The sequence below is a fragment of the Bombina bombina genome, chromosome 7 (genome assembly GCF_027579735.1).
Source record: "Bombina bombina isolate aBomBom1 chromosome 7, aBomBom1.pri, whole genome shotgun sequence".
Lineage (NCBI taxonomy): Eukaryota > Metazoa > Chordata > Amphibia > Anura > Bombinatoridae > Bombina > Bombina bombina.
In genome coordinates, this window is record NC_069505.1 from 321,057,001 (window position 1) to 321,078,049 (window position 21,049).

General features: G+C 36.6%; 1 protein-coding gene across 1 annotated transcript in view; it reads right to left on the bottom strand.

Annotated features, from left to right (window-relative positions):
- Positions 1–6,263, bottom strand: part of RPUSD3 (RNA pseudouridine synthase D3) — a 32,968-nt gene extending 26,705 nt beyond the window's left edge. The window contains exons 1-3 of the mRNA XM_053688984.1: positions 6,070–6,263; positions 4,784–4,947; positions 3,218–3,262 (exon numbers count right to left, since the gene is read on the bottom strand). Of these exons, the coding sequence (XP_053544959.1) occupies positions 3,218–3,262; positions 4,784–4,947; positions 6,070–6,188 (328 nt within the window). The 5' untranslated portion in view covers positions 6,189–6,263. The remainder of the gene's footprint in view (positions 1–3,217; positions 3,263–4,783; positions 4,948–6,069) is intronic.
- Between the last annotated feature and the right edge of the window lie 14,786 nt (positions 6,264–21,049).

A 21,049-nucleotide genomic window follows, 5' to 3' on the forward strand; every position in this document is an offset into this window, starting at 1 on the left:
TATTTTGCGCGCGCTCTCTCCCCCTCTATTTTGCGCGCGCTCTCTCCCCCTCTATTTTGCGCGCGCTCTCTCCCCCTCTCTTTTGCGCGCGCTCTCTCCCCCTCTCTTTTGCGCGCGCTCTCTCCCCCTCTCTTTTGCGCGCGCTCTCTCCCCCTCTCTTTTGCGCGCGCTCTCTCCCCCCTCTCTTTTGCGCGCGCTCTCTCCCCCTCTCTTTTGCGCGCGCTCTCTCCCCCTCTCTTTTGCGCGCGCTCTCTCCCCCCTCTCTTTTGCGCGCGCTCTCTCCCCCCTCTCTTTTGCGCGCGCTCTCTCCCCCTCTCTTTTGCGCGCGCTCTCTCCCCCTCTCTTTTGCGCGCGCTCTCTCCCCCTCTCTTTTGCGCTCTCTCGCTCTCTCCCTCTCTCTTTTGCGCTCTCTCTCCCTCTCTCTTTTGCGCTCTCTCTCTCTCTCCCTCTTTTGCGCGCGCTCTCTCCCCCTCTCTTTTGCGCGCGCTCTCCCCCTCTCTTTTGCGCGCGCTCTCTCCCCCTCTCTTTTGCGCTCTCTCTCTCTCTCCCTCTCTCTTTTGCGCTCTCTCTCCCTCTCTCTTTTGCGCTCTCTCTCTCTCTCCCTCTTGTTTGTGCTCTCTCCCCCTCTCTTTTGCGCTCTCTCTCTCCCCCCTCTTTTGCGCTCTCTCTCTCTCCCCCTCTCTTTTGCGCTCTCTCTCTCTCTCCCCCTCTCTTTTGCGCTCTCTCTCTCCCCCCCCTCTCTTTTGCGCTCTCTCTCTCCCTCTCTTTTGCGCTCTCTCTCCCTCTCTCTTTTGCGCTCTCTCTCTCTCCCCCTCTCTTTTGCGCTCTCTCTCTCTTCCCCTCTTGTTTGCGCTCTCTCTCTCTCCCCCTCTCTTTTGCGCGCTCTCTCTCCCCCCCTCTCTTTTGCTCTCTCTCTCTCCCCCTCTCTTTTGCGCTCTCTCTCTCCCCCCTCTCTTTTGCTCTCTCTCTCTCTCTCTCTCTCCCCCCTCTCTTTTGCTCTCTCTCTCTCCCCCCTCTCTTTTGCTCTCTCTCTCCCGCCTCTCTTTTGCTCTCTCTCTCCCTCCCCCCTCTCTTTTGCTCTCTCTCTCTCTCCATCCCTCTCTATTGCTCTCTCCCCCCCTCTCTTTATCTCTCTATTTTGCTCTTTCCCCATATCTTTTTATCTCTCCCCCTCTCTTTATATTTCTCTCCCCTCTCTCTCGCGCCTGGCCACGTCCATACCCGCCCGGGCCATGCCCCGGCCACGCCCACTTTTGCTGCAAACAGCATGTCAAGGACAGGTGTGTTTGTCCTTGTGCTGTCTCTACTGCGCATGACAGCTTCGGACAAACACACTTGGCATTTTATATTATAGGATTTTAATTTGTAACATACCAATAGATTCTGCAGCGCTATAAAGGGGTACAATAAATAATAAGACAAGGAAGGAAATTGGAAAGTTGTTTAAAATAATATGCTCTGTCTGAAACCTGAAAGAAAAAAAAAAAAATCTGTTTCATGTCCCTTTAATACTTGAAAATTTTTATGCTCTAATCCGACAATGTAATTTTAAGACTAACGATCCTGCTCTACTGTGTGTTTAATAACCCCCTGTAAAGCAGCGATTTAATCCTTTGCAGGGGTTAAGCACACAGCAGAGCAGGGTCAATAGCTGGAAAATTGCATGCTTTAATGAATTACAGCATGTAAATGTACGACTATTATGGCCCTTTTATATCATTAATATCCTATATAATAAAAGGCCAGGTATGTTTGTCAGATGCAGTCATGCGCAGTAGATACTGCAGAGGACAAACATACCTGGCCTTGATCAGCAGAGGAGTGCGCACTGCGGAAGCTGCCTGGTGGGGGCGTGGCCTCGTGGTAGCGTGTGTAAAGGGGCGTGGTCAACGGGAGAGAGGCCAAAAGAGAGGAGGGAAATATAGAAAGCGAGCAAAAAAGAGTGGGGGGAGAGAAAGAGAAAGAAAAAAAGAGAAAAAGAGAAAGAAAGAGAAAGAACACCGCGGTACTTAAAAAATTGGCCCATGTACACGGGCTTTAGGACTAGTATTTTATAAAGCGCTAACATATTCCACAGCACTCCATGGGTACTTTTGAAATAAGTAAAACAATAATATTATACTTGTAAGTGACAAAACAAAAATTTGACAAAGACAGGAGTTGAGGGCACTATTCCTGTGGGAATTTACAATCCAGAAGGATAGGAGGGTGAGAACCAGGAGGTGAGGACTGCAAGGGTAAAAATGATGTTAGATGAGGGAAATTATTAGGCAAGTGGAATTAATTTGTTACAGAGTTGGATGGTAGTCTTCCCTGAACAAAAATGTCTTCAGGCAGTGTTTAAAAGAAGGCAGATAAGCACACGTTAGTGCGTTCCAGTGCCGCACTGGAGAAGTCCTGCAGACTAGCATCAGAAGAGGTGATAATAGAGGATGCGAGGAGCAGGTTATTGTTGGATCTTAGGGGGCGGACTTAAATATATTTGTTGATTAGTTAGGACAGGTAGTGGGTAGCAACGTTGGTAAGTGCTTTGTAGGTCAGGGTGAGAATTTTTATTGTTTAAAGAGCTAGATAATCCCTTTATTACCCATTCCCTAGTTTTGCATAACCAGCACAGTTATATTAATATACTTTTTACCTCTGCGATTACCTTGTATCTAAGCCTAAGCAGACGGCCTCCTTATTGCAGTTCTTTTGACAGACTTGCATTTTAGCCAATCAGTGCTGACTCCTGGGTAACTCCATGTGCGTGAGCACAATGTTATCTATATGACACACATGAAAATTGAAAAAAATGCATGAAGATAAGAGTCGGCCTTCAAGGGCTAAGAAATTAGCATGAGCCTACCTAGGTTTAGCTTTCAACTAAGAATAACAAAAGAACAAAGCTAAATTGATAAAAAAAAAACGATAATTGGAAAGTTGTTTAAAATTACATGCCCTATTTGAATCATGAAAGTATATTTTTGACTAGACTGTCCCTTTAATTCTGCTGTGAATGGGGAGCCAGTTAAGGGACTCCCAGAGAGGTGCAGTAATTTATACACATAATATCCCTGCACCTTAACATATTACATGGTTTCTAAATTAGATGTGAATTTGTAAAACCCTATGATAAAGGGGCCAATAAATTTTGTTACAGTTTAACCCATTGGTTACCAAAGAGGGCTGAAACTCATTCAAATGGGTAACTCTAAAATGAAGAAATATTTAATACCTGTAACGGATAATCCCTGAGGTTTGTTTATGACCACAAGAGGACCTAAAAAACAAACATAAGTAAGTCACAAAAATCTAGAAATTATACATTGTATTTAGCATCTCTGCAGACATCACACCCATGTTCCACTCATCCTAACATAACTATATTAAAGAATCATGCACAGCTATTGGGAACAGCAATGTACTAGTGAGACCTAGCTGAACACATCTGGAGAGCCAATCACAAGAGGCATATGTGTGTAGCCACCAATCACCAACTAGCATCCAGCAGTGCATAAAGTCAGTTGTATGTTTGCATAGTATATTAATTAATAACTGCATTGAAAAATAAGTGTTTTAATTGCATTTAAAATGAAATTTTGTTAGAGGAATATGCAGTTTTGGAGTCAAATGTCAAATCTCTTAAAACCCCTCTTGAGTATGTTTATCCTGTATTCTTTGTTACAGACATTAGGATCCAGATATAAATGAGCTCATACACTGATCAAGCAAGTACTGTGTAGCAGGTTACAGTTTTTACATATATGTTGAGTTAAATATATCTTTATACCACCTCTCTCTTTTTTTTAACATGAGTCTTTCTAGGACAGAGCTTGAAGAATTAATGTGCCAGTGAAATTCTGATAAATTAAAAATTGTGCCTGGCACCTAGATCCCCACTAATATATATATATATATATATATATATATATATATATATATATATATATATATATATATATATATATATATATATATATATATATATATATATATATATATATATATTTGACTCAAAGAAGGTGTAAGATTAATATACAACAGCAAATGATCTCTAGGTGGTGCACTTCCCATCTGATAGGCACACATATTTATATGAAGTGTGGTACTAAGTAATTGAAATGAGCAGCCGTGCAGTGAGATTTTTAAAATAAAATACCAGTTAACCAAAAAAAACTAATGAAAAGCGGATTATTTCCAGTGATTTCCCTTTAAGTATGTTAACAGCTTGCACAGGTGGAAGATAAATATAGAAAACATTGTTCTTACAGCTGTATCATATATAAATGTATCTGTATCTGCATCCACCCAGAAATATCTTATGGGACAGCTCCTAGATATTGCACAATAAGAAACACAGATACAGGTGTGTGCTACAGAAAACTGTGGAATGATACATAATTCTATTCTAAAGTATATCTTGATAAATAGAAACTGTTTCTTTCTATGAGAAACAATTATATCCCTGGTGCGTGCTACTGAAACATAGTGTAGTGCTTTTCAACACTGAGAGCAGAGTTTTGCATTTGTTTCAGTCTGCTGTTTGTTTTATTTCCATTAAAAGTTAAGTTTTATTTTGTTGATTTTTGAAAAAAAAAAAAAAAAAAAAAAAATTATATATATATATATATATATATATATATATATATATATATATATATATATATATATATATATATATATAAAAGCATTATATTTATCATTCTTGTAAGGCCATTCATTCTGTGGCTCAGTATTTGATTCTATACTTTGAACAATTGTGTCAAGCCCTGTTCTATGGATATCCTTTGATCATACATACCTTTCATATACACAACACTTTGCATTAAGACCTCACAAAGCTTCTCCTTTGTTAGTTTTTCTACTAAAACTACCCCTGGATCTCTCAGGATGCTGACACTGCTCTCTTTTGCTGCAGAATGAGACTTGATTTTACGTTCTTTTGCCTGCGGATCAGCTTGATACCTTGAATTTTAAAATACAAAAAGTTATTTAAAAAGGAAAAAGAAAAAAAAGGGGAAGATGCTTGCTAAAACATTTACAGTATGGCTGCTCAGGCAATTTAACTGCATGGATGTCAGTTATCCACACAAATTAATATTTTAAAGCTCAGCACTGAGTTAACTTCTCAAGCAGCAATCACTGTGTATGGCTTTCCCACCACACTGTTTCAAAGATGGGGTGTGGATAAGTGCTGTGTATTATTGGTTACACAGTGCCATACTGCATGCAGCTTGCTTCTGTGTTTCTATTATAGTGTTTGATGGACCATACATCTGCTTTAGGCTACATCTAGGAACAACTAATGCCAGCATTCTGAATGGCAGCACAGCAAATTATAGCACAGAACCTGCACACAATGCTAAGAATGGAGTGTGTAAGCCACCAGATATAAATGAACTTGGCTGCAGACAGTAAAATTGTGCATTCATGGCTCACAATTGTTGGTGCAGATGAAGGCACCATAGTGGACTTTTAACTTTCAAGTGTTTGAAACACTAAACATTGCAGTTTATTTGTAGCAACTGCAATCAGTGCAATGGAATTGAGACTTATACAAGTAAATGATAAAACATAATAGTAATAATTGGATTCAAAGTATATGTCATTTCCCTCTTAACCTAATTTTAACAAATGTTTACATATGTTCTATTTACTTCAAAGTGCTTATACTATGGAGAATAGACCATGTATTAACATCTAACTTCCAGATAGTGCCAAAGGGGTATGAATGAGATATTGATAATAATATAGGTCTTGTTTGTGTGTGCAATTGTATATATGAGAGACACAGAAAAAAAGAGGCATCAATCATATTGGAAAAGTCTGTGTAACTAAGATCTACTTGCAGCATATATGGTCATACTATTGATGATAATAACTACAGGTAACACACCAAATCCAAACAAAGAGGAATATCACACCTGGTTAAAACATGGGTACTATGGTTGCCTAATACATACTGTACAATACATGTAGCCCACTTGAACATGGCAACAGCATTATTATTATTTTTTTCTAAATGATACCCCCGGGTAAAAGACAGTGTTACACATTTAACCCATTAACTCACTCTGCGTTACTCACCTGGCCTTTGTGTGTTTTCGTCTTACTGCAGAGAGACAGCCCATCTCAGCCAGGGTCAGACACTTCCTGCCTGATACAGATAGCTGCCTACACCACTGATACATAACTGCGCTTTTCATTCAGTTTATCTCACAGCATCACAACTTATCTAGATCTTCTAATCATGCTACGATCAAGGGCGCAGACATCTTTGTTTTAATACGCATGCGCAAACAAGGAGCAGAGCATGCTGGGGAATGTAGTTCAGTGGTACTGGCTTTGTCGGAATTTTGCAGCGATCCATATAGCATTACAACACAGAGTCCTGGTCTCCAATGGGCAGCTTTTATTATCGTTATACTTGTAACAAGAAATGTCACCTTACTGTTTATGCATAGGAAAAAAATAGATCCATGGATACAGCATAAAGATAGCGTTATAACTCTCCAGACCATCTCTTCAGAGAGGCTGCAATGCATAACAGCATAATAAGGCATATTTAAGTATGCGGCAGTTTACTTGATCTTGCAATATTCTATACATAGTGCAGGAGCACATTCACATGGCCTCATTGGCCATAGCAAACTTCAAATATACTTAAAGGGACACAAAAAAAATTTCTTTCATGATTTAGCTAGAGCATACAATATTATACACATTTCCATTAAGTTATCAAGTTTGCTTCATTGTCTTGGTATCCTTTCTTGAAAGAGAAGCAATACACTACTGGGAGCCATGAACACCAAATGAGCCAATTATAGGGTTGCCAGGTGTCCAGTATTTAACTGGACATTCCAATATTTTAGCAGACTGTCCAGTAAAATCTGTACAAAAATACTGGACACTTAAATGTCTAGTATTTTTTAAGACCCCTGTCAGCTAAATGTAAAGGGCCTTTTAGGCCTTTATGCATTAGAAATATGTCTCAAAAAGAAGTTACACTGTGCATTTTCTATTATATGTGTTACAGGCAACCATCGGGGTGTTCAATTATTGCTGGGTGTGTAACTCTGGCAGCCAAGGAGATCACATCACTGCTCTGTACATGTGTTACTGGCAACCAAGGGGATAAAATGACTGCTTCGTTGTGAAAAATATATGTAGTGGGATGAAGGGTGGGGCCTAAGGTTAAGCTTTTGTGGAGACCTTGTGTGAACCCAGCTACATCCCGTATCCAATCACAGCTGGCAGCCCTACATACAAATACCAGCTGTGGGCTTGATTACGAGCGGAGCAGTAGTTTGTACTCACATTCAAGCATTAAAACTGCTATAAGTAATTTTTTGCTCTCGGAGATTCACACTCATATTACGAGTTGAAAGTAAAAAGTTTGCTCTCTCATGTTCGTAACATCAAAGTAAAAAAAGACTTTGAGAAGCTGCGAATGCAAAATCACCGTCTCCCATAGCCTTCAATGGAGCTGAAAAAGTTGAAAAAATACCTAGCACCCAAAAGTCGCACAAACACGATTGTGGTTATTTAAAAGCATAGCATAAGAAGATACTATTACATCTTTCATAATCATCTTATCAGATTCAACACTATAATACTCAAATTACAGTTTATTATCATTAATAATGGTGCAGACCCTCTAAATTAAATTTATTTAAAATAGAAAAAGGAAGACACCATAGGACTTAGGAAAATCCTATATAAAGCGAGGGAATTCAGCACGGTTTTGTAATCAAATGTATTTATTTAGCAAGATGCATTATGAGTGGAGTTCATATGCACATATCCATACAACACATACAAAAGTTTTCTGCACAATTATCTAGCCAGCAATATAAAGCCTACAAGATTATAACTATACAAACTCAGTCTAAGCTAATAGCACACTAGGTAATAAAGTATGCTCAGTAATTAACAGAAAGTGTGCACAAACAGTCAACCTGCATATAATTTAATAACATAGCAAAACCGCCAACATTTTCGAACATTTGCAGGGACTGGAACAAAGAAATTCATAAGCTTGTAGTTACAAAGCCAAACAATGTAATAAACATAGCACATTCAGGGGTGACTTTAAGCCACAAGTTATTGTGTAGCAGTTCCCAATTGCTAATAGCGTGGAAGTTTCAAAGAATGGATTGCAATGAAGTATGTCAGCAAAATCTGATATTCGTTATACTGTCAAGGAAGTTAGCTGTACACATTAAATACAGATAGAGGCAAAGAGCGGGTTTTCGCTTTCACCCATGTCGTGCTAGACAGAACATACCTGTCTCCAAATTGCGATGCGCAAGATTTTCTTAGCATTCTTACCAGAACCTCAACTGGATATCTGTACCCACAGGTGTCCTCATCCAACACCGCTTACCCGCGTCGGGTTGTACACTTCCTAAGGTTCTTACAGCTGTTAGCCTGAACTGAACGACCCTAATTCTGAGGTCGTCCTTAGCTGCCTGTACGCTTTTTCCAATCCGATCTCCCAGGTAGATGCGACCCCTCTTGTGTCACTTTTCTCCTCTTGAGATTAGTATCGGTTAGAGATGATCATTACTTGTGCTGCAACTGTAAGTTGTTAGCCATAATTTCTTTCTTTTCTTGATAAATGATCCAGCTACTCAGGTGTCAAGTAGCAGTTGAAGCTTTGCCACTCGCTGGAACAGTAGCTTGGATAGCTTATGAATATTAACTTTGCCAGATAAGTGCTGGGTAGCAAAGAGTGCAGAAATCTGGTTAACAGGAGCTTGCCAATGCACGTTTCTCCCCCATTTGCTCCAACATACAGGGGTTTTGTCAGGCTAGTGAAAATGCTATACAGGTGCTCTTATTTATACATATATGCCCCTCCTACTTTTGTGACATCAATCACATTACTTTTATATATACTTACAAATAATAAAATGTGAATCAATAAAACAAAATGTGACATATGAAAATATGCGCACATGATATCAGAATTCACTCCACCTAAAGGATATTTAAATGCAGATGAAATAGAAAAATAAAAAAAATATAAAAGTTAAACAACTCAGATTCATTTTTGTTTTTGGAGGTGAACTAAACAGAGAATATCACTTAGAAATTACCATAGATTTGTTACAAAAAGGAAGCAAACTCTAGTTTCTCGTTTAAACCTCTTGGATATTTTGTTTTCAAGGTAAAAATCCAGCGAGTTTCTTTTTGTAGCAAAACCACATCATTATTGCCCCCTCTACCATTTGTAATGCCTTTATCTGTAGCCATTATTTTTAGGGAAGATGCATTTGATTTATGGTGAGTGGCAAAATGTCTTGCAACACTTGTATCTCTGCTGTACAGAATGTCATCTCTATGTTCCTGAATTCTTTCCTTCAGAATTCTTTTTGTTTTTCCCACATAGAATTTTGGGCAGGAACAATGTAGTAAATAAACAACCCCTATGGAGTTACAGTTGAAAAATATTGTACATCATATTCCCTCTCTCTCCCTGCAGAGAACGTAGATTTTTCCATAAAGGAGCAGTATACACATTGGCCACAAGGGTAATTACCCTTTACACCTCTGTCCTTCCTAAGCCAGTCAGCCATAGATGGACTTTTTTTGTACAAACTTCTCACCAGTTTATCTTTTAAATTTGGGTATTTTCGTGCCACCTTTTGTGGATATGGCCCTTTTATTGTATCCTCAAATGTCAACAGGTGCCAATGTCTTTGCATAATTGTTCGAATGGCATTCCATTGGCAATTAAAGGTAGAGATAAATCTTATCTTATCAGTGGTGGGGGACTTTCATTTTTTTTATACAAAATTTCATCTCTTTGAAATTTTTCCACTTTTTTTATTGCACTATTTAGACAATTTTTTTGAATACCCCGATCCAAAAAACGTGTTTTCATCAAGGCAGCATGTTTATCATATTTTACTTTTGATGAGCAATTTCTTTTTAACCTAAGAAATTAATCATATGGAATGCCCTTCTTAAGATGATCTGGATGACTACGGGTTGCGTACAACATACTATTTGTGGCCGTTTGTTTTCTATAATTCTCTGTAACAATGTTATTTCCTTCTTTGCTGATCAAAACATCCAGGAATGGTAGACTTTTCTCATTATATTCACGTCAGAAAAATATTTTTATTGTTGTGATTTAAAGCATTAACAAATTCTTTTAGATCTTGAAGTGGACCATCCCACAGAAGGAGGATATCTTCCACATACCACATCCATAAATAAATATTTTTCTCAAAAATACCTCCAAACTGTTCAAAAATCTCCAATTCCCATGCTCCAAGATGGAGGCAGGCATACATTGGAGCAAACACTGCCCCCATCGCTGTACCTCTCACTTGTTTATATATATTGTTTTCAAACAAAAATATATTATTTTGGAGAACAAATTGGAGCAGTGAAATGGTAAACTGTGTATGATCTTTGTAGAGGTTGCCTCTTGACTCCAAAAATTGTTTTGCAGCTTTTATATCCATCATATGTGGAATTGACGAGTATAAACCTTCGACATCTAAGGATACAAGAAGAGTATTTGTCTTTACACTAATACCATTTAATTTTCTAAGAAAGTCAGCAGTGTCTTTCACATATGATGGGAGAGTCAAGAGAAAGGGTCTTAAAAAATAGTCCACATAGTTTCCTATGCCTTCCGTAATGCTGCCTATCCGTAATGCTGCCTATCCCTAACACTATAGGGCGTCCTGGGGGGCATTGCATGTTCTTATGTAATTTGGGTATTACATAGAACACAGGAATGATTGTATACTCAGAGTACATGTACGATAGTTCCTTCTGTGAGATAAGTCCTTTTAACTTAGCAATATGCAATATCCTAAATAGAGTATATTGCATTTCTTTAATAGGGTTTATTTTCAGTTTCTCATATTGGCTCCTGTCACCAAGTTAATGTTTAACTTCTTTAGTGGACATGGTTCTTTAGTTTACCATTTCACTGCTCCAATTTGTTCTCGAAAATAATATATTTTTGTTTGAAAACAATATATATAAACAAGTGAGAGGTACAGCGATGGGGGCAGTGTGTGCACCTACGTATGCCTGCCTCCATCTTGGAGCATGGGAATTGGAGATTTTTAAACAGTTTGGAGGTATTTTTGAGAAAAATATGTATTTATGGATGCTGTATGTGGACGATATCCTCCTTCTGTGGTCCACTTCAAGATCTAAAAGAATTTGTTAATGCTTTAAATCACAACGATAAAAATATTTTTCTGACGTGAATATAATGAGAAAAGTCTACCATTCCTGGATGTTTTGATCAGCAAAGAAGGAAATAACATTGTTACAGAGAATTATAGAAAACAAACGGCCACAAATAGTATGTTGTACGCTACCAGTATTCATCCAGATCATTTAAAGAAGGGAATTCCATATGACCAATTTCTTAGGTTAAAAAGAAATTGCTCATCAAAAGCAAAATATGATAAACATGCTGCCTTGATAAAAACACATTTTTCGGATCGGGGGTATTCAAAAAATTGTCTAAATAGTGCAATGAAAAAAGTGGAGAAATTGCAAAGAGATTACATTTTGTATAAAAGAAATGATAAGACAAGATTTATCTCTATCTTTAATTGCCAATGGAATGCCATTCGAACAATTATGCAAAGACATTGGCACCTGTTGGCATTTCAGGATAAAATAAAAGAGAAGGTAGGGCCATATCCAGAAATGGTGGCATGCAAATCCCAAAAATTAAAAGATTAACTGGTGAGAAGCTTGTACAAAAAAAGTCCATCTATGGCTTAGGAAGGACAGCGGCGTAAAGGGTAATTACCCTTGTGGCCAATGTGTATACTGCCCCTTTATGGAAAAATCTAAGAAGTTCTCTGCAGGGAGAGAGAGGGAATATGATGTACAATATTTTTTCAACTGTAACTCCATAGGGGTTGTTTATTTACTACATTGTTCCTGCCCAAAATTCTATGTGGGAAAAACAAAAAGAATTCTGAAGGAAAGAATTCAGGAACATAGAGATGACATTCTGTACAGCAGAGATACAAGTGTTGCGAGACATTTTGCCACTCACCATGAATCAAATGCATCTTCCCTAAAAATAATGGCTATAGATAAAGGCATTACAAACGGTAGAGGGGGCAATAATGATGTGGTTTTGCTACAAAAAGAAACTCGCTGGATTTTTACCCTGAAAACAAAATATCCAAGAGGTTTAAACGAGAAACTAGAGTTGCTTCCTTTTTGTAACAAATCTATGGTAACATTTTTTAAGTGATATTCTCTGTTTAGTTCACCTTTTAAAACAAAAACGAATCTGAGTTGTTTAACTTTTATTTATTTCATCTGCATTTAAATATCCTTTAGGTGGAGTGAATGCTGACATCATGTGCGCATATTTTCGTATGTCACATTTTGTTTTATAGATTAACTAACATTTTGTAATTTGTAAGTATGTATATATAAAAGTAATGTTATTGATGATGTCACAAAAGTAGGAGGGGCATATAGGTATAAATAAGAGCACCTGTATAGCATTCTTACTAGTCCTGATGAAACCCCTGTATGTTGGAGCAAATGGGGGAGAAACGTGCGTTGGCAAGCTCCTTTTAACCAGCTTCTGCACTCTTTGCTACCCAGCACTTATCTGGCAAAGTTAATTTTCATAAGCTATTCAAGCTACTGTTCCAGAGAATGGCAAAGTTTCAAATGCTACTTGACACCTGAGTAGCTGGATCATTTATCAAGAAAAGAAAGAAATTATGGCTAACAACTTACAGTTGCAGCACAAGTAATGATCATCTCTAACCGATACCAATCTCAAGAGGAGAAAAGTGACACAAGAGGGGTCACATCTACCTGGGAAATCGGATTGGAAAAAGCATGCAGGCAGCTAAGGACAACCTCAGGATTGGGGTTCTTCAGGCTAACAGCTGTAAGAACCTTAGGAAGTGTACAACCCAACGCGGGTAAGCGGTGTTGGATGAGGACACCTGTGGGTACAGATATCCAGTTGAGGTTCTGGTAAGAACGCTAAGAAAATCTAGTGCATCACAATTTGGAGACAGGTATGTGCTGTTTAGCACGAGACGGGTGAAAGCGAAAACCCGCTCTTTGCCTCTATCTGTATTTAATGTGTACAGCTAACTTCCTTGACAGTATAACGTTAACGAATATCAGACTTTGCTGACATTCTTTGAAACTTCCATGCTATTAGCAATTGGAAACTGCTACACAATAACTTGTTTCTTAAAGTCACCCCTGAATGTGCTAAGTTTATTACGTTGTTTAGCTTTATAACTACAAGCTTATGAATTTCTTTGTTCCAATCCCTGCAAATGTTTGAAACTTTTTGTGGTTTTGCTATGTTATTATGCAGGTTGACTGTTTGTTCCCACTTTCTGTTAATTACTGAGCATACTTTATTACCTGGTGTGCTATTAGCTTAGACTGAGTTTGTATTGATATAATCTTGTAGGCTTTATATTGCTGGCTAGATAATTGTGCAGAAAACTTTTGTATGTGTTGTATGGATATGTGCATGTGAATTCCACACATAGTGCATCTTGCTAAATAAATAAATTTGATTACAAAAGAGTGCTGAATTCCCTCGCTTTATATAGGATTTTCCTAAGTCCTATGGTGTATTCCTTTTTCTATTTTGAATATATATATATATATATATATATATATATATATATATATATATATATATATATATATATATATACTGTATATATATATATATATACACAGTATATATGTGTATATATATACAGGTATATATTTGATTATATATACTGTAGGTCTAGATATATACAGATATATATATATATATATATATATAGGAATATCTCATTAAAATACATAGAACATATTCCTCTTTGTGCAGAATATTGCAATGTGATATATATATATAGTAAATACACACTTATGAATATTGCATAAATATGTTTTTCATGTTTTCATCTACTTAACTGCAAAGGGCCCCAATGCACTTTTATATATATATATATATATATATATATATATATATATATATATATATATATATATATATATATATATATATATATATATATATATATATATATATATATGCACATGTATTTAAGTGTTTATATGTCTGTAAATACATATATACACATATAAATACATATGTACATACATAGAAATATATATATATTTATATACTTACATATACATATTTAGACACATGTATGTATGTATCTCTATCTTAAAGCCCTTTGCAGTCTTTTTTTTTAAAACACCTGAGACCTCATATGCTTGAGCCCTTATAACTTTTTAATGCAATATTTGTATTTAATTTTTTATCAGATAGTGTTATTATGAGTGTAACTATACTTTTAACATTTGATAATAGGAGTAAAATTGAAAATCAAAGAAAGAACAAAAATGGGTTTCATATCCTTTTAGTAGGTCCCATAGGATGTAACCTGTAGTGTACTGCAAACATTTAACAAAAAATGATCTCAAGACTTAGAACATTATATTTTTATCAAGGCATGAAGAATTTACTAACATGTGCAAAAAATCATACTTTATTATTCAGTTTGTAAGCAAATAATGTACTTATCCTCTTTTTCTGGCAATTACTTTGATCTGACATCATACATTTAATATTAAAAGTGCAATTTAAAATATCTAAATAGCTGATTTCTAAGTATTAATAGGGCTGTTTATCAATTTCTCAGTATACTGTAATTAAGCCTTCTTTACTAGGTGTGTTACAGTATGATGAGCTTGTTTTTTTACATCATATATGAAAATGTGAGGATTTTGAAGTTTACATTTATGCAGTGTGGGTTACATTTTCTAAGGGAGGCTTGCACTGACAAATGAGGCAAGTAGGCAATTTGGGAAATGGAGGCCTGCACTGAAATAAGCATGGACATAACTGCTAGGGGTTTTTGGGTGATCCAGTTGCTGCTATCATTAACAGATATTCTTTGTGTCCTCATATATAAATAAATAAACATATTTATTGCAGCTATGTGCAGAACATCTGACCATTTAGGGGAATAAAATATTGTAATACTACAAATGTAAAGTGTTTTTTCACTATAGGCAGGTTGTTTCGCCCTCGTTGGGGCTCTTCAGTATGATGTAGGTGCTATGTTATTCGACTCAAGCATTGATTTTAGGTTTATGGCTAAATGCCAGTTTTGCTGATGATTACATTATTTTTCGTAACCACACTTACAAAGCGTGAAATGAATGCTTGAGCAGAACAGCAGCACCAACCATAGACAGCCTGTTTGGCCCGCTTGGGGCTCATCCCTCCATTGTATTAATCTTAGCAAAAAAACAAATATACATATCTGTGCAAAATTGTAACACTTATAATTCAAATTCAATTTCAATATAATGGGCAGCCCTATAGCAAAGGGTGGGATTCTTGAGGACATCAGCATCAACCATAATTACTTGAGTGAGAGAGTCCCAAAGTAGCGAAACAGGCTGCCTATGGTTGATGCTGTGTTATTTAAGCCTCATGTATTTCACAGTTTGCTACACTACTGGTTTAAACTGACAGGAGCATAAGGGGTGCCATATTAAAAATGCTTTTTGAATTAGTAATACACTCTGTGGGATAATTTGTATATTCTATCCATTGTATATTTATTCCTTGCTGAACTAATTAAATGTAGGGTTTATCTCACTCTATTAACAACAATACATTTATTTGGTACAATGAAGTCCCTGCTCTAAAGGATTTCCATGGGTGTAAGTGCAGACCCTGTTCCAATGAGCTTACAATCTAGTGTTTCATTGCTTTGCTCAAAGAGCTTACAATTTTGTATTTAAGGAGAACTTACCTCTGGGTACTTACAGTGTAGAGAAATAAAATAAATCCCTGATGTAAGACTGCACTCAGCATGTGACAAAACACTAGTCCCTCTGAAATCTTCAATCTTCCTGCCACTGCCATAGAGTATCCCAGTCTTCCTTATACTGCTTTCCAGATATGAATTGGTCTATGCACATCTTGTAAGGATTTTTCATCCAATGCAAGAAGATAGGTGCATGACACACTGTACCTGATAAGGCAGTATTTTATTCAGTTTCTAATCTGAGGTATAAAAAACAGGACCATCCCATGACGTATCAAATCTTGTGCTTTACTAGGACTCTGTCTTCAAAAGTCCAACTGTAGTACTTGTCCCACGGTGACTGTAGACATTCAAGTTAAGTGTCAGACATGGTAGTACTTGTCCCAGGGTGCTGCAGTTCTCAGATAAAATTGTAAACCAGCTGCAAGGTGCTTATAACCTAGTAGTATTATTAGTGTCACTACATCAAGGCATTGCATTGAGGATATAAGTGCAAACAAATTAATCATATCATTGTATTCTCTTTGCCAAGATCCTTAACATTATTACATTATAAAGATATGTGCAGTGAGAGTGGATTTAAGCCATTCAATTTGATTTACTATCAGTTTATTAAAGTTATAGCAGTGTAAGTGTAATTATGCATTATTGTTGATGTTATGATTCAAGTTCTAGTGTCACAGATGATTTTTATATCTTATATCAATAAGCCTTGAAAAGTACAGAAAGCTTTAAACATACAGAACTAAATAAAATCTAAAGATTTTTATGAAATAGGAAAGTAAAGGAAAAGTGCAACAGAAATGTGAGAAATGATCTGACCTCACTGCACATGTCTGTAGGCTCTTGGAGCAGGATCTGTATTTACAATCTAGTGTAGTAATGAGATGTCTTGCTCAAAGAGCTTACAAACTTGTTCATCTCAGAAAATCTTACCTTAGATACTTACAGTTTAGTAATATAAAAATCCATGAAGGACCTCTGCCATCAGCGCATATACTGCATGCCAGATGTGCATCAGTCTGATCTGAATTTATTTCAGATTGCCAGTTGTCTTTTCTTCATCTGGGTCAAGCAGAAAAAACAGCTGCATCAGATGCTGTACCTTACAGTACAGTGTTTAATGAGGAGCTCAGCACGAGTGAGTTTGCAGCGTGAGGACATCTGCCATCAGCGCATATACTGCTGGCTAGATGCGCATCAGTCTGATCAGAATTTATTTCAGATCGCAAGTTGCCTTTTCTTCATCCGGGTCAAGCAGAACAAACAGCTGCATCAGATGCTGCACCTTACAGTACAGTGTTTAATGAGGGACCCAGCATCAGTGAGTTTGCAGCGTGAGGACATCTGCCATCAGCACATATAGTGCTGGCCAGATGCGCATCAGTCTGATCTGAATTTATTTCAGATCGCCAGTTGCCTTTTCTTCATCCGGGTCAAGCAGAACAAATAGCTGCATCAGATGCTGCACTTTACAGTACAGTGTTTAATGAGGGTCCCAGCACCAGTGAGTTTGCAGCATATCAATTGCAGACCCATGCCATGGGGTTTATATTCTAGGCCTTTACTAGAAGTCCTTGCGTTAGATTTGCAGACTAATTATGCAGTAATTCTTACCATCCTTAAAGCTGGTTTAAAGTCTTTACTGCCAGCTGCAAGTCTTACAAAGATATGTAGAGGAAGCACAGAAAGGCATTAGTGTGTCCTACAGTTATGGCTATAATAGTTACTGTATAATGCTATAATATGTTTAAAATAATTAATTTAAAAATTAAAATATTTATTAAATTATGTATTTTTAAATAAAGTTGTGAAGATAATATTGATCAATATTATGTATGCTTTGTATGCTATGTTTTGTCTCAGAGTACTGGTGCCCATAAGAAGCTACAAAGTTTAAGCTGTTACTTCTGTTATTTATCTGTATTATTATACAATGTATATAAAGATGACTTAGTATTATTCAGTTACTGAGTTGGGGTGATCATGGTAACACTACCTGTAGTAATTGGTGTTCATACCTGCAGCTCCCACCGGAGGCCATTTACATTGTGTTGGAGGTAGTCACTGTTCTTCATACCAGCACATATACAGAGCTGTGGTTTTAAAACACTAGATAAACTGTAAAGTGCTAGCTGTGAAATAAAGATATTAGATAACTAATATTTACATGTCAGTGATTACTGAAGCTCAGCAGGATCAGTCTGGCAACTCTGAAAAGTGAGCAGCAGTTATGAGGGTGGTGGCTTTGTGTTGTCAGCTGGTTTTTGTGACATAACTGCTGCATCTAGGGTTGCCACCCATCCCTTAAAATACAGAACACTTATAAGTTACACATGCTGCAGGGAGGCAGCTGAATAGTGCTGTCCAGAAACACAATACATGTTCCTCCCTGCACACCCTGCAGCATGTGCAACTCATAAGTGTCCAGGAAAACATGGCTGAGGTGGCAACTCTAGCTGCATCACATAAGCCACTCCCCTAAGGCTGTCACCATGACAACCAGGCATCACATTATACCATGAATGACTGTCAATTATGTTATTAGTGTAACTTTAACATAAGATGTTTAATTATGCATAATAAAACAACTTTGTAAAATACTCATTATTTATTTTGTTCCTTTTCATGTAATTTATCTCTGAAAATTGTACATTGAGTTGGAACTGCATCCTACTGACTGTTCAGAGCTAACTCTGCATCAAATATTTTCCTAATTTGCTTTAATAGATAACAATTCACTTTATACTAACTTAAAGGGACAGTCTACACAAAAATTGTTATTGTTTAAAAAGATAGATAATGCCTTTACTACCCATTCCCCAGCTTTGCACAACCAACATTGTTAGATTAATATACCTTATAACATTTAAACCTCTAAATTTCTGCCTGTTTCAAAGGCTCTATCGACAGCCTCTTAATCACATGATTTTGTATGTGTTTTTCACAACAGGAGACTGCTAGTTCATGTGGGCCATATAGATAACAATGTGTTCACGCCCGGGGAGTTATTTAAAAGTACCCATAAACCAATAGAAATATTTATACAGCCCCCCTAGTAGCTTTGTTAACGCCCCTTTTCAACAAACTGTAGTGGAAGAAAATAGATCTAAGATCTTTTTTAACAAGCTTTATTGACATTTTCAAGAATACAGGTAGCCCAATGGCATTGAGTAACATTACAATTCAACTGACGCAATAACAATTTATGTAACAATAAATAATGAATTGTATAACATGAACCGTGAAACTAGCCATTCTGGGAGGAGTAGCTTGTTACAAACAATGAATGTGTGTTATGTGACCAGAGAAAAAACAATAATAACAAGTTATTAATTAATTGTCGTTTGCTCAAAAAGGATGGTTATTTGTGGGCTAGGGATGAGATTCAATTATGAGATGTAATTAAGAGCAACAGAAAGGGAAAGAGGGTGAGAGAGGGAAAAAGGGGGGGGGGGAAATGTGTCGGAGAAGGACGGTGAATTCATCATGTTTTAGTTCCCTGTGTGTTTCCAAAGTTCTATTACTAGCCTACAGAATATATATATATATATATATGTATATATATATATATATATATATATATATATATATATATATATATATATATATATATATATATATATATATATATATATATATATATATATATATATATATATATATGTATATATATATTAAAAAAAAAAACTTTAATATTTATACTGGCAGACTTTCTGACAGTACTTAAGATGGGGTGACGTTTGGAGGGTGGGGGAGGGAAGAGAACTGTTTGAGAGGGATTAGGGAGAGTTAAGGGGGTGGGATGTGTCAGGTGGGAGGCGGATCTCTACAATACAATTAAAATTAACCCTACAAGCTTCCTAAGTAACCCCTTCACTGCTGGGCATAATACAAATGTGGTGCGCAGCGGCATTTAGCAGCCTTCTAATTACCAAGAAGCAATGCCAAAGCCATATATGTTTGCTATTTCTGAACAAAGGGGATCCCAGAGACGCATTTACAACCATTTGTGCCATAATTGCACAAGCTGTTTGTAAATAATTTCAGTGCGAAACCTAAAGTTTGTGAAAAAGTTAATGTTTTATTTTATTTGATCGCATTTGGCGGTGAAATGGTGGCATGAAATATTCCAAAATGGGCCCAGATCAATACTTTGGGTTGTCTACTAAAAAGAAAGATATACATGTGAAGGGTTATTCAAGGATTTCTGACAGATATCAGTGTTACAACGTAACTATCACTAATTTTAAAAAGAAAAAAAAATGGTTTGGAAATAGCAAAGTGCTACTTGTACTTATTGCCCTATAACTTGCAAAAAAAGCAAAGACCATGTAAACATTGGGTATTTCTAAACTCTGGACAAAATGTAGAAACTATTTAGCATGGGTGTTTTTTGGTGGTTGTAGATGTATAACAGATTTAGGGGGTCAAAGTTAGAAAAAGTGTTTTTTTTTCATTTTTTTCATCATATTTTATAATTTTTTATAGTAAATTATAAGATGTGATGAAAATAATGGTATCTTTAGAAAGTCCATTTAAAGGCGAGAAAAACGGTATATAATATGTGTGCAATATACAATAAATGAGTAAGATGAAAATTACAGATAAAGACTAACACTGCAGAAATTTAAAAACAGCCCTGGTCCTAAACGGTAAGAAAATTGAAAAAGTGTCTGGTCACTAAGGGTTTAACTTTTCAATTTTTTTCCGTTATCAAATTTATCTCAGCTCATGAGTGTGCATGTGCTATATGACAGCAGCATTTGAAACAAATGTTTACACCTGCACACTTGCAGGTGAGCCTACAGCAGTATATTCCCATACAATAACACTAATCTTTAACAAAGATACCAAAAAGGTAAATTTAAGAACATAATAAATTGGAATTTCAAAATTGTATACTAAAAATGAATTTCGAAAGTTTAAATTTTGACTTCTTTGTCCCCTATTTGTTGAAAGAGCTGCAATATTCATATATTAATCTGTGCAATGTTTATAAGATGAAACATTTTCCCTACTTAATTTTTCATCAGAATAAAGGAACAATGCTCTCTTTCGATCATATAGAATTCCGTGCTCTTTGTCTGTCCGGGACTGTATAATATTGGTAGTTCATATTAAAACTTTGCTTTTAGAGAACAGATATAATTGCAGGCAAGCTAAAGCCTTGGAAATAAGGCTTTGTTTACTTTCATACTCTGCGCACAACATAAACAATATAGGTTTTCCGTATT